The 15400-nt window shown below is 49.6% G+C and overlaps 1 protein-coding gene across 2 annotated transcripts in view; it reads right to left on the reverse strand.

Moving 5' to 3' along the window:
* LOC111851501 (leucine-rich repeat-containing G-protein coupled receptor 5) overlaps positions 1–14816 on the reverse strand; it is a 53969-nt gene extending 39153 nt beyond the window's left edge. The window contains exon 1 of one of the 2 annotated variants that reach the window (XM_023826499.2): positions 14432–14816. In XM_023826499.2, the coding sequence (XP_023682267.1) occupies positions 14432–14631 (200 nt within the window). In that variant the 5' untranslated portion in view covers positions 14632–14816. The remainder of the gene's footprint in view (positions 1–14431) is intronic. The other variant, XM_023826491.2, reaches the window with a different exon arrangement.
* Between the last annotated feature and the right edge of the window lie 584 nt (positions 14817–15400).

The following is a 15400-nucleotide window of genomic DNA, read 5'->3' on the forward strand; positions in this document are numbered from 1 at the left end:
CCACTGAGGCTACAGAATTACTGATAAAGATGGATGGTATATCATGTAGAAATGCCAGTGTGTGTCGCCACTGCCTCATCCCCGGGAAGACGAAGAGGAGGAGGAGGAGGAGACGTTACGCAGTCTGATCCAAGTGCACTGACCAACAAGAATTCTTGAAAAACACACATTTCAGAGTCAGCATGCTTTTGGCTGTCATCTGCCTGGATGTGAGAAACCCCTCGGGTCTCCTTACAGATGTTCATCGGTCTCACTGTGAAAAAACATGCCAGCCAGATGCACCCCCCTCCCCCTCAACACAGGGGGAGCAGCATTAGTTGTCTTTCAATATCAACAAGAAAACATTAGCATGTAATCTCCCTGTTTTTGGCTGCTTTTTTTAACCTCCTCATCTAAACAAGCCCTAATTATAACCACTTCGTCAGTGTTTTGCTTTGCTGTTTTGTCTAGATAAGACCGTCTTCCAACGATCTCAGTGATAATGCAGCAGTGCCTTGCAGAAAGGAAACTGCCGGCAAAAGATTCCGGCGGCGGAAGCAAACCTAAACAAAACCCTAAAGTAAACAGGCGACTTTCTTAACCCGAGCACAGAGGTGTCCTGTCACGGGTGAATTGCCTTGCCCTCGTACAGCATTTAAACGTGATTTTATCCAGGAAACTCCCCACAGGAGGGCTTTACGGCAGCTGTCAGGCACGGAACCAGACTCCGAGAATGATTACACTTCTGTTAGGTGGCTTGAATGCATCCGCGCCGGAGGAAAACAAAATGACCGGCATGTAAACACAGGACCCTCAGTTCATATGCGCTGTTGTTGCCATGGCAGCTTAAGGTGGTGAAAAAAATATGGGCAAATACGTGAGGAAGCAGGAGGTGCTGACTATAAACATGGCACATACACTCTGTGTATCTGTCATAAGTGTTATTTTTTGGCTGCCAACTGCCACTTCCGTTTGGAAGTCTGACCTTTATTTGCCTGTATGAGAGCAGGCACCCTGGAATGCTTGTTTCGTATGCTCCATCTCGCTCTCCTCTGAGGTACAGACACAGTTGAGAGTGAACCTTGGGGTGGGAGCACATGGGCAGCCATTTATCTGGCACCCCTGTAATATTTCGGACGGGGGGGGGGGGGCTTAAAGGCCTTGGTCAAGGGCCCGACAGGGATGTGATTTTGCTGCCACGGACTGGATTTGAATCGGCAATTTCACCAATTACAGGCGCAGAAGTCCAACCTGCTGAGCCACACACTTCCCCCCATGGAGTCACAGGAGGAGGTGCACATGGAGTGGGGGGGGGGAGACATAGGGACAGCCCAAATACCCTGGGAATCCAAAAGTACTACCTGCACATAGTAAAAACAGGAAGGCCTAGTTAGGCCTAGTTAATACAGAAATGCAAAGGTCAGACACCTCCTCTAGTCTGGGGACTCAGGGCATATCCAGGCAACATGGGAATTGGAGGATTTATTAAGAGCCTTGGGATTCCGAAGAGGGACAGTGTAACAAACACGTTTGGGCCCTACAAAGGGGCTACCAGAGCGGAGAAATACGAGCACCGCCAGCGTCTGCTCTCTCTCTCCGTCTCTCCCTGCTCTCTGAGACAAAAAGCCTGCTTTATATCATTAACAATTACTAAATGATTGCAGATGAGCTGAGGGGCCTTTCCTGTGATTTTATCCTGCTCCAAAGACACCCCCACCTGCCCACCCCCACCCATCTCTCAGCCTCTTGCCATTTAGGTACTGTCCTATAGTATAGATATTATCCTGTAGTATAGATACTGTCCTAAAGTATAGATTCCTTCCTATAGTACAGATACTGTCTTAGATACTATCCTATACTGCATATAGTGCCCTACTGTCCTATAGTTAAGACACTATCCCATAGTATAGATACTATTCTGGAGTATAGATACAATTCTGTGGTCTAGATACCCCCTGCCTGTATTTTTTCTTTTCATGCCAGGGCCATCAATCACAGGTAGAGGAGAAAATTCAATCTCAAACAAGCTTCTACTGATTAAACACAGAGACTATGGCTTTGTCAGTGAGGACTGAGAAGAGAGTAACAACCGAAACGGAAGAACATTCAGATGCATTTAAAAAAATAATAAAAAATTCAGCAAAAAGGCAGCCGGGAAAAGTAATTTTCTCCTCTGGGAGAAAGAGAAATGAGCGAATCCCACCTACTACAGGAAACGGAGCTTCCAGGTGGCAAAAGATGGGAATTTCAGGATGGAACTGGGAAATTCCATCAGCACTGCTGGGATATAACAGGTCAGCAATGCAGGAAAATACAAAATAACCCTAAACTGCCACACACGATGAACCCGCTTCATACCGTCGCTCACTGACCACCGCTGAGTAGATGTGCTGCTCCCTTTCAGCAGCATTCATACAGCTGTTTCTCTCACAAATACCCCACCCCAAATACCCCACCCCAAATACCCCACTTATTTCCGGCCCGTTTTGGTAGCTCAGCTTAGCAGTGCAATCACTTAGATTTGATTTTTCATTTTTCTTCTCCTCTTCTCTTTGATTGGCTAAATCCATCTCCATGGACACCGCAGGCTGTACCACCATTGCCATCTCTGCCCCCTACATCCTTGAACAGCCCTGCCTGTGACCTGCCGCCCGTTCCCCTTCCTCCCCCGCAGCCCCCCGCCCCTCGTAGCTCACAGCTACCGAATCCTTCCCGTTCTCCCCTCCACGCCTGCTTTCTTTTAAACTGAAAGCCGCTGACGATTTCCAGCAGCTGTAAAAACACTTTTTGATTTTCTGTTCCTCTGGAATTTCGTAATTAAATTTGAGCTTGTTTTTCTTATGATGCAAATCCTTAGTTGCCTGTCTCCACCTCTTTCGAATTCACTTGAAAGACTTCGATAATGAAACACAAAAAAAGTGCTTCTTGGATGCCGGATAGTAAAAATAGACCCCATATTTAGAAGGAGGGCCTCATTCTGAGCTCCCAGGCCTTCGGGGAAAAGGCTGCAGATGCGGCACAGCAAAGCCAGGAGGCTCCGGCTCAAGCCAGCATCACGGCAACAAGGGTGGAGAATCCTGGCACATTCCAGGGGTTCCACCGGCGGATCTTTCCGAGGCGACGTGCCTCATGAGTTTCGGTTAGAAGGCCGGAGGGCAGAGAGCCCGGCACCATCTCAGTGACGCCCATCGAGATTCATCGTACCTCATTAATCAGCGTGTTTGACTGACAGCGTCGTAACGCCCCCCCTCACCCCCGCCCCTTTCCGGAATCCCTCCCTACCGCTTTCCTCAGACGGTGAAGAATGCCAGGGATTAAACGCCCCATTGATGCGGGAGGGCTTCAACTTTCACCTGTAGTACCCCGTCTGCTGGTGGAGGTGTGGAGATGGGGGCCCATGTTTGGGGGGAGTGTGCTTCCCTGGTGCTTGTAAGTGCCCTGGCAGGAGAACAAACAGGCGAGACCTGCAGCCACCCCCAGCCCCCCAGGTGTCCTCCCTGAAAAATGATCACCTGTCAAGCGGCTGTTCAGTTTAAAACACCGCCCCCCCACCCCAGTGCCACTGCGCAGCCTGTCATTACACCGCCCGCCCCGCTGCCGCTGTTTGCTGTCGGGGGGCCAGGGAGGGGTGCTGTCTGGCCCCCGGTTTTGCTCTGGATAAATGAACTTCATCATGTTGGGGGGAGGGGGGGGGGTCGAGAGATGTGAGGGATGGCTCCCAGATCTGAGGCACGTCTCAGGCATGCGAGGGATATACAGATGTAAACTCCAACCTGACGTCTGCAATACAGCCCTGTGTAGAGTGATGTGGGTTGTGGGTTCGATTCCTGAGCCCGGCTATTTTGCTGTGTGGCATTTCCATGTTGTGCACACATTGGAATTCCGTCAAGGGGGCTCACCAGCTGCCGGGGACAGGCTCCAGACCCGCAGATGAGGAGAAGCAGTTGAAGGATGGATGGATGGATGGATGGATGGATGGATGGATGGATGGATAATACTGTAGCAACACTGAAAGCTAACAACTGCAAAGGCCGGTCAGCACTGCTCACATACTATCAGAAAGTTAAGATCCACGTGTTCAGTGCTACAGAAAACACTATAAACGGTCTATTTTTAACACGTGACCAAATCCAGCCAGGGTCTGATTCGCACAGAAGCTGCTGAGGCCCATCGGCTCACGTATCACCGCGTCAGAGTGGCCGGGGTCACCAAGCACCGCGTGCTGTGCATGACGGCCGCCCCCCCCACGCGGTCTGGCCATGTAGAAGAAGGGTCTCCCTCCTCCCTCTGGGCCCAGCAGCGTGAAATCCCAGGTCCAGGAGGTGAGACAGCAAGCCACACGCACACCTCTGATAGCCAGCTTGCAGGTTAGCAGGCCTCAAACCTGCATTTACACATCCCTGGTGATGTGGCTCGGGCCCCTTGTGAAATGTGACAGAAACATTTTTGTTGTTTGCAGGAATTACTTCAAAAAGTTTTTGTGGAAGTTATAGTCAGCACTGTTCCCGGGGGCTGTATCCAGTGAGTAGCTCCTGAACATGAAATGACATCATAACAGAACTGCCCCCTCAAAGCACACTGGTCCACCAATGAGGTGTAGTAATTCATCCAAAATAAACCCAATTTAGGTGTTTTTTCCTCCTCAATTGGTTCTCCCGAGTGCTGACGGAGTTTGAACAATTTGTAGGTGTCGTGCCTCCATAAAACACAAAAAAACAACAGCTCTGGGCGATTCTGTAAAAATGTGTTAGTGTTTGCTTTCTCGCCTCACATGCGAGCCATAAAACTGACCTCAGGAATTCGGTTCGACAGGAACCCACGCAACCAAGGGGAGAACACGCAAGCCCCCCGACAGGCAGAGCTGGGATGGGAATCAAACCCGCAACTAGAGCACGGTGAGTCGGAGATACCGGGGTCACGTGCGCTGCCGCAGAAGGCCATCTGGTCGACATTAAACCAGTTGAGTTAGTTGCTCCCACCTGCCAGCCAAACACTGCACCTGTAAGCTCATTTCGAACATCTGGCCTAGCATGGCCATGCCAGCATCACATCTGCCTTCCGCTAATCTCAGCGAGACATACATCTTCCCACTAGGCCACGTAATGACACACAAGTTACCTCTTGCCTATGGATGGAAACAGCTGGGGGAAAAAACTACCAATACACTCAATCCACGTGACTGAAAAACACACTAAAATTTATTAGGGGAGAGGTCTGCTTCTCTTTCGTGGAAATCCAGTTTTATCGGCCTCGCTGTGAGCAAAGTAACATAACAGGACGAGCCGCAAGTCTCAAGGAGAGCCAGAATCCCGCGAAGCTGACGAGCTGTCGACTCGTTATCTCACACGCATGTTTTCCAAAACACGTGTGTACGAGTGCAAGCAGCTGCAAGTGTGAAAAGGTCCGAAATGAATAATGGGCATTTATCCTGTCCATAAAACTGGTGTCGATAGGGAGAAACAACAGGGGTCTGTGATCAGGGGTGAATCTAGGATTTGACCCTTAAGGGGGTGAAAAACAGAATACGAATGCAAAATTAAATTTACAGAGAGGAGGGGGGTCTCCCATAATAAAATGCGCCAAGTGAGAAGTGCAAAATGTATACCAAAATACAAAAAAAATAGCTAAATGGTTTTAGAATTATTTTTTGGGGGGGCTAGCCCCCTTAAAAGGGTCGAGAACCGCCTATGGTTGTAATTAATATCCACAAGCTGGCGGGAATTTCACTGGGAAGTGAGCGCGTGTGGGGATATGACAGCACGCTTACTCACCTGCCACCCGGGCCCGTGCGAGGACGTCTCCCAGCCAATGGCAGGAGGCCGGGGCTTTGGGTGACGGAAAGGCGCCGAGGGAGTGGGGGGGGACTCTGCCCCCAGCGCTCACAAAGGTCCCCATTGCTCCCAGTCGGTTAACCATTTGCTTTGCATGAATCCCAGGAATCCCTAATATTCCCGATGGAAATCCCAAGGATTCCGCCCGGCGCTACCAGGCCGAGAGGGAAAGCTTCTTCTTCCGGACTTTTCCGCGTCCGGATGCCCTGCTAGGACACCATCGGCTATCCTGGAGCGTGCGAGGCAGCAATAAAACACAAAGGCTAAAAATTCTAAACAAAGCGCCTGGCATATGAATCACTTGGCAAAAGCCAGGAAAACCCCAGGAAAGTTCATATAATAAACGCGATATTACAGCCTCATGTTCCAACCTAATCATTCATACAGATGTTTTCACGTGAGACTCTGTTCCTCTACTTGACAAAAACCATGTCATGTGTCATGTGCCGATGGTTTTATGTGTTGAGCCTTATGCATCGGTACACGGACCAAAATGCAGCCCAGCAGAAGATACCTTTGAGTACAAATCTTGAAAACCTGACCTTGAATCACCACAGCTATGAAACACACCATTGCAGCTGGAAACCATCTCGATTAGCGTTAAATAACACTGGAAACCAAACATTTAAAAATGTGCTGCAAATACATTGTGCTTCATATGTAAAGGCATCAGATGGAACATATCTTCTCCACCCACGACAGAAGAATCGCCCTGTCTGTGAATGGAAGTGCCAACCTCTGACTGTCAATGTTGCTGTACTTCTGAAGCGATCGCATTACTGCCCCCCCAAAGACACGGACAGCGGGGCCCAGAGTTGCTAATTGACACACAAAAGATCCGCTCGGGGGCGGGATGCGCGTACGCCGAGGCGTGTTTACACGGCTGCGCTCCCTGGTGCACTCCCCAGTCCGCCACAATCCGTGCAGAGGCTGAATCCCACCAGCCCCCAGATTAATTAATCTTTTTTTTTGTCTTTGCTTTGCAGATTGGCCCTGAATGGAAAAAAAAAATAAATTACCCATCCCTTTTTAATCCGCAGCCCCCCCCCCCCCCCCAGCAGGCCCAAACAATTTCACCTCCCCCCCCCCAGAAACTTTGATGCGCTAAAGACCTATTCGGCCCCTCTTTTCTTCTCCCCGCTGTCTTTTTATATAGCCTATTTAGGCAACATGAAAGCATTAGGCTGCTAATTACTTTAGCCTGGACTGTAGTATCTTCCACATCAAAGCAAATTAGGCACACCGCTGCTGATCCCAGCGCAGCGGTGAAGATCTCCACACCCTCCGCTCCGGCCCGCGTCTCTATAAGGGACAGGGGCAAATATTTAGGTGTTTCCCACGGTCCTGTCGCACTTTGTTTCCAGCCAAGGCCGGGGGCCGGGACAATGGTCCCTACACAGACACCCGAGACCATTAGTTCAGCCATTGTGGCCCCCGGAGATGCTGGTCGTCCCTCATAGGACATTCTGTGAAGCATCCAGATTTACATATTTCCCTTAATTACGTTTCTTTTTTTCTTCCTTCTTTACCCCCGCCACTGAACGGAAGAGACTTTACACTGACGAGTGTTAAATGGCGCCTCTATTCGGCTGCCGCTCTTTACGGGACAGGCGGAGCGGCGGTGCGGACGGTGATTTATGATAATCCCGGGGCCACATCGGCCGCACATCAAGGTAACATGATGAATTATGTATACATGCTTTTGAGCGCCTGTGAGCTTCTGCTGAAGCTGGGATTCAGGGCCTGTCACAAAGCGTCTGTGAGCACAGGAATGGACGACTCATACTACTCATTTCGGAAAGATTTTTAAGCATAAAACAGAATAGAAGTCTGAGAACAGGTCAAACGGGGCACCTTGTTTCCCCCCCTCCCCTGGATCTTTGACCTTATGAACTGTACATGTCCTCCGTGGGTCGTACCACATGGCCCCCACGAAGCGGGACGGGGGCTCCTTTTCTCTGCGAACCAACAGGTGCTACGTGGCCTAACAGACACAGGCCAGGGGTGTTACTCTCTGAGAACAGCGCATTGGGGGAACTCTGTGAGGGCATGAGAAAGTCCTGGGCTGGGGGGGGGCGGGGGCCCTTCGCTCAGGCCCGTCCAGCCCGGCCCGACCCGGTTGCCTGTAAATCACAGCCCGATCTGAAGCCCTTACACTGCAGCTGGCCATGGGAAAGGAAAATGGTGGCCTGCTCTCTGCGGTCTGGGCGATACAAAACAGCTATTGAGGCACCTTTTATTGACCGGGCCGGCTGACTTCTCACAAGCAGTTTTCTGGTGGACTGAGGAGAGGAGGGGTTCGGGGGTGGGTGAGGGGGCGGGGGCGGGGGCAGGGGGTGACAATGAATCTGCGACATTTCAGGGTGGCTGTGGGGATCTTCAGCCCCCCCCCCACCCCACCCCATACACCAGGGGCTGTTAATTACACAAGGAAAAAATGCAGCCCCCTGCACTAGCCACAGATCACTAACCGGGGAACTCAGCACGGGCAAATAAATCTACATAAAGAGGGTAACAAAATCTCCTTCAGCCCTACAGTGTTTTGCCGATGGGCAATTTATGTACCTTGAACGGCCGGGGATTAGGGGCCGGTAATGGAGTTATGTCTGGAGACGCCAGAAAGAGAACGCCTTTTCCAATATTGGTTTTCCTGATTCATTTTCGGCAGATTAACAGCCAGCGAGGATGTTTACGCATTACACGCGCCTAATGGCCGAGGCACCCGCTATACAGGAAGATAAATTCATTTGGCTGCCAAAAAAAAAAAAAGTTTTATTGTTTTTTTTTTTTTCTACGGCTTATAGCGAAAGGCGAGGCGTTCTCCAGCGTGGGCATTTCAAAACAGTGTGTGACATTCACAAAGAGATAAGAGATCCACGGGAACAAAAAAAAAAAAAAGAGTTTCCGCGCAGAAGCGGGCCGCACAAAGCAGGGGACAGAGAGAGAGTAGGAGCGGCACCTGAAAAAGCCTGAGGTTCAAAATAAAGTTGTGAGATCGGGGCTGCTGGGAATTAGTCAGGCCTGTCGACTTTCCCAGCGAGGGACTCAGCGGCCAGGAGCCCGACCCATGCCAAGCTCCATTAATCCTGCCAAGAACGGCGAGAAAGAAAGGGGCCCAGCTTGTTGCTGCGCCGTTAATTAATTGAACGGACTTCTAAGGCAACCTGCGGAGGCATCCGAACGCGACGGACAAACGGAGCCACGCCGGGCCGCTCCGCTGCGCCATTCGGGAAACGTCGCTGATAGAACGGGCCGGCCCCCGGGGGTGGGGGGCCCGATCACCTGTGAGGGCCGAGGGCCGCTTCCAGGGGTCCGGCCGCCGACGGCGGGAGGGAAACGGACCAGGTGGATGGCCAGCGGCTCTCAGAAAGCCTTCGGACGGCCATTAATCACGGGGGCGGGTGAGGCGGAGACATCCAGACGATGAAGATTGAGGGATGTGGGAGCCGGTATACTCTGGAGACCAGGCCTGCGCGATGGGGGCGGAGCCTAAAGGTCATCGATTCGGCCCAAGTCAATTTTATTTGTATACCGCATTTTCACAACATTACATTGTCTCAAAGCGCTTTACATTATCCCTGCCCAAAGCACCAAGTGAGCAAGCCAGAGGCAAAAGTGGTGAGGAAAAACTCCCTAGAAGGAAGATCTGAAAAAAAAACTAATTTATACAGTGCAAATTTTAAAATTCTGGCTGAATACAGAGGGCAGGCAGGTGCCGGGACGGATGCTGCGGTTTGTACAGCGGTGACCTCCTGGTTGCTCAAGTCATCTCTCTCCTTCACAGCTAGTTTTAAAGATGACCTGTTTTCATCATTTAAATTGGAGCAGACCCGACCCCCCCCCCCCCCCTCCCCACAGCCATAGGCGGTGAACATACAGTTTGAGGTAAACAAGACAAGAAAAGCACCTCCCATTTTTTCACAGTTTTAAAAAAAGCCTCGACATCCTGGGGCAAAATGTGCATCTAACTCACATGCTGCTGTGCAGAATGATCAAGAGACCAACGGATACATTTCCATACATGTGTATGAAATGTGATTTCTTTACATTATTATATCGCCACTAATGACAGGCACCCGCGTAATGTGGGCAAAGTAATCCGTACGTAGAATGCGTAACGAGGGAGTCAAACGTTCCAAAACTGAATGTGACTGACTGGCGTTTAGCGAAGCGGTAAGAACCCAAACACCCCTGCCGCGTTCAGCGGAATGACACGCTAGGGAATCTCCGTCTCTATCAGAGCACGTTATATAACATTACCTCGGAACGCGACCGCAACCCACTGCCGGGCGAAAAATGGGACTCTACCATCATTTCTCCCTTCTCGCCGAAAGCTGAGACTAAGAACCCTGAGCACAAGAGCCAACCACCACCGGAACAGCACAGGAACACAGGAACACAGGAACATCCCTCCTGCCGTTGCCTCATTGGTAAGAACCTAGTGCTGCTTGGTAGCCAGTCTGAGTCCTTATCGTCTTCGTAAGCCAGTCTGCACACCTACAAGCTGCCTGCACCGTACATGTGATTGTCCCACTTCATTTATTTGCGTAGAAATATATTTATTATTTAAACATCTTTATTTCTAATGTACTACCTCTACTTCTAATTTACTTTTATTTTATTTATTGATTTTTTGTGCATTTGCCATTAATATATGTTTGATTGTTCCTGATATGCCACTACCCACACCAAGAGAAATTCCTTGTAATTTGTTTTGTACTTGGGTATCTGATTAACGATCAAACACTTTTTTATACAAACAGAAAGGAAGGAGTCCCCCCTCATGGAGCCCTGGGACCCAGGTGACCAAACCCAAGCTACCCAGAAGCCCCTGGGGTGATTATCATCTTCAGCACAGCATCTCTATAAAACCTTTACAGCAAACATAACTATCAGCAGCAACTCTCTGCCCGGTCTGGTCGAACAGGCTCTGAAACGCATCCCTTTTCCTCACCTCGCATTAGCACAAATGTTGTTTTTCAGACCCTGGCAGAAGAGGGCGGGGGGGGGTTAAGGCCCCCTCCCCCCAGCCCGACCCGCTTAAAGTAGGCCAAACACTGGGTGTTGATTTCACAGCTTCATTATACACAGGTGTACACTTTCCACTCTGGCACATAAATTTGATGAAACAAGCACACGGCTACGTCGCTATATTTAGCGTCACTCATGATTCCCCCCCCACACCCCATCAACCCCCCCCCTCGACTGGTAAACGCAAAATGTTGGAAAAATCCAAGCATCTATGAGATGCAAACATAAATAAACAAAAACATTTAAAAGCTGGAACATGACTGGGCACAAATCAGGAAGGCCATGCAGCTAGCATGTAAGCACTGGCACCAACACTGACACAGCACTGGCACCAACACTGACACAGCACTGGCACCAACACTGGCACCAACACTGACACAGCACTGGCACCAACACTGACACAGCACTGACACCAGCACTGGCACCAACACTGACACAGCACTGGCACCAACACTGACACAGCACTGACACCAGCACTGGCACCAACACTGACACAGCACTGGCACCAACACTGGCACCAACACTGACACAGCACTGGCACCAACACTGACACAGCACTGACACCAGCACTGGCACCAACACTGACACAGCACTGGCACCAACACTGGCACCAACACTGACACAGCACTGGCACCAACACTGACACAGCACTGACACCAGCACTGGCACCAACACTGACACAGCACTGGCACCAACACTGGCACCAACACTGACACAGCACTGGCACCAACACTGACACAGCACTGGCACCAACACTGACACAGCACTGACACCAGCACTGGCACCAACACTGACACCAACACTGGCACCAACACTGACACAGCACTGGCACCAACACTGGCACCAACACTGACACCAGCACTGGCACCAACACTGACACAGCACTGGCACCAACACTGGCACCAACACTGACACCAGCACTGACACAGCACTGACACCAGCACTGGCACCAACACTGACACCAGCACTGGCACCAACACTGACACCAACACTGGCACCAACACTGACACAGCACTGACACCCATGACAACAAACGTAAGATATAAGTGGTAAATGAGAGCGAAAATCACAGACAGCTTGAGCAGGCAAATTTTGGCAAGTGACCCCCCTCCTTTGCCTGCCTGGGGTAGAGTGGGAAACCACAGGCATGGGGCTGAGAGAGTAGCAAGGCACTGACCCCCCCCCCCCCCCAGCTCTCAGACCCCCACCCCCCTTCAGCACGTGCACATGCTCTCACTCTGGCCCCCAGCTCTGTCTTCTGTTCCGCGAATAATGAGGCGGATTGTAAATGCTGTGGCCCCCCAGTCCTCCTCTCTGCGGCCCTTATGGTTTCCCTGTCAATCCGTCAGTCACTGGGACAGAGGAAACTGTGTCAGAAACAGCCATTACCATATTAATTTAATTTGGCCTCCCCTCGAAGGGGACAGTGGGGAGGAGGGGGTCAGTCGATTCAAAGTGCATGCCGAATTTGCCCACGGAATGGGTTGGGGTTTTCGGCCTTAACCGTCAGAAGCGCCAGTGCCTCGTTTTCATTTGCAAGCCCGCTCACTCAGCAAACATGCAGCACACTGAACATAACAATCCCTACGGACAGCCGAGCGAGCATGAATCAACCACACTGCGTTTGCACTGCTGCACTGGAACCAACTTTTTATAGTATTTAAATTCAAATTTAAAAGTAAACACTTTTGTCAGGGAAAATTGAACCAATACTGTTGCTTTGTTATACCAAGTCGAGAAAAAAGGGGCAACATTTTAAATAACTGGTGCTTGTGTCTTTTTCCTGAAATAAAAGTTGGGTTTTTTTTGCAGAAATATATAGAAATTTGAAAAGATATAAACAACATAGAGTTACAAAAGAGACCAGATATGTCACTTGCTATACAAATGTATCCTTTCCAACAGTATTTCAAAAAAAGAAAACTTTATGCACAGTAACAGCATAGCAACATCTGATTAAATAAGGAAGGGAGTTTTAAATAAGCTTATAAAATAAAGAAATTCTTCTCACTACAGGCTATTACTCCGCATGAGGAGCAAAACAAGGATTTGTTCTGCACCATCAGATGTTCACTTGTGCTCCATCTATTACAAAACATCCTTTTCACGTTCCCACATCCGACATTGGGCACCGAGCAACACGACCGAGACACATTGTTTATTATTGCAGCTCTGTATTTTTCTGTGGCAGAATAAAACACGGAATAATTTCGTTTTCTCGGGAAATTGTAGCCACATGAAAGACCTGTTTAAACTATGCCTACCCTGTAATAGAGTGGGGAACATACGGATTGATTAAGTGATGTGCATGACATCATCCAAGTGTAGGGGCCGGATCGAGCTGCCGAATAACATACACTCCTGTCCTCACCCCCACAATTTCACCTTGGAAAAGGGGTGCAAATCGCGATGTTCTTGTTTGGCCACGTCGCCTCTACTTATTTACTTATTTTTGTTTCAGCTGTCGGGAATTTCACGCTGCTTTGAATGAGTCTTCAAACACGTTGAGTGCTGAACGCAGCCGGCTGTATAAGGTCAAAAGACGGGGGAAATGACAGCTAAACTCGTTACATGGGGACTGGTATGCTATATTACCTGGACCAGATTGCAAAGGTACAGAAAATGCATGGTTAATGCATGTGAATAAATACCTCCTGTCTGCCAAGGAAAAACTTCAGCATAACCAGTCCTCAGCTCAGATGCATGTCTCTCTAGGTGAGTCGCGGTGCCCAGTCGCACTTCCACCGGGCTCAGTCTCCCGGTCCATTTAATTCGCAATAAAAATCCTTTCCTCAGTAGCCTGGGACCATGCTTGGGACACTAAATATAAAGACGGATCGATCACCTCTACCATAATAGGGGAAATCACATAGGAAACAGCCAGTTAGACACGTGTTTCCACTAGTGTGATTTTTCCTGCTGCTCCATTAAGGAATGTATCGGAAAGCAGAACATCGACTCCATTAGAAGTGCTTTAATGAGGGAAAACAGCACAAAAATTGCAGCGACTCGCTGTTTTGTTCTACATATGCAAATACTCTTTAGTATGCTTATTATATTATGCAGTTATCTGTAGCCATCGTTTGAATCCGTGCACGTTTTTCTGGAAGCTGATTATTATGACAGGAACCAATAAATTATAGTATTTAAATAGACCACAACATGATCCAACACTTATATGAAGCTACAATATTTTGTGGGGTGACAATGACAGTGTGGGGAGGAGCTGGATATAAAAACGCCGCGCCAAATGCTTCTCAAAGCATGTAAAATTCAAGTTATACGCCTATCGAATGACTGAAAATACGAAATATGCATCCAACAAACACCGATTTTGTTGCACCGAGTCCAACCATGCTGAGCGTTATAGAACCAAGATATACTGCAAAAATGCTCACTTTAAGTCACATGGAGACATAGGCGTTGTGATTTACAAAAGTTCCCCGGACTTGTCAGCGCACAGTAGGACTCCGTTATCTGTCACTGTTGAGCAATTTAAACTATCTGCAAAAAAAAAAAGCAGAGAGGAGCCGGAGCTCGATGCGCACACATGTGCCGTTTCTCACGCAAAGTGCAGATGCTCGACTTACAGATAGGACGTGAAAACGCTGAGGTTCGTCGGCACGGCGCTGAGCCCCAAGTCCGAGCAGTCGACTCGGAGAAGCATGCCGTCCTCCTCGCAGTGACAGCGGGACGGGCAGTCCGTGCGGCGAGCTCCCGTCCGCTGCGTACCCCCGCGCTCCGCCACCAGGGCCAGCAAGGTGACCAAAACCGTGCAGAGATGCACCATCTCAGCCGTGCCCCCGTGTCCTCGGTCGTGCCTGAGACGATCGGCGTGTCCTGTATTAACGCAGCGCTCCCAGTGTGTCGCGCAGGGGGCCACGGGCTCGTGCAGTGTGTCTCCCGCGATTCCGTGGGGATCAGCTTTAAGCGGTCTTGCCTACACACGGCCGGCCGTGACGTCAGGCGATGCCATTGAAAAACCATCCGAGCAATGCTGGGGAGGGGGGGAGACGGAGGGGGGGGGGGGGAGCTGTCGGAGACTGCCGGTCAGCTCAGTGCGCGTTACAGCCGCTAATAGACCACTCCAGAATGAAAGAGCCAGCTTTGTAAATGATTCACTCACCTTATCTTTTAAGCGTTTCACATATTCAAGGAGTTCGGTTAAGAAGCTCTTCTGTACTTTTTTTTTTTTGCATGTTAAAACTGCCCTTTTCAGTAAATAATACGCTTTAGATAACAGGACACAAGCGTCGCTGCGGCGTTATTTTATTGCATTTAGTGTAAATGATTAACGCTGGCATTAGGTTAAAATTGCGCCCGTTTTTTTCTGCAAACCCTTGTTTGGACAGTCGGCATGTGAGAGTACAGTGCTCGTATTGTACAGTGAACACTGGTGCGCATTATTATACCACGCGCGGGAAAACGTCCATGCTGATAGTAAAAAATCAAATAATCTGAGATAAAAATCTTATCGGCGTAGACGGTGATGCAACGGTGCGCCTATGTGTGAAGTAACCGAACTAATAAAAAAATTCTTTAAACGTCCAAACGCTTAA

The sequence above is a fragment of the Paramormyrops kingsleyae genome, chromosome 1, assembly GCF_048594095.1.
Source record: "Paramormyrops kingsleyae isolate MSU_618 chromosome 1, PKINGS_0.4, whole genome shotgun sequence".
Classification (NCBI taxonomy): Eukaryota; Metazoa; Chordata; class Actinopteri; order Osteoglossiformes; family Mormyridae; genus Paramormyrops; species Paramormyrops kingsleyae.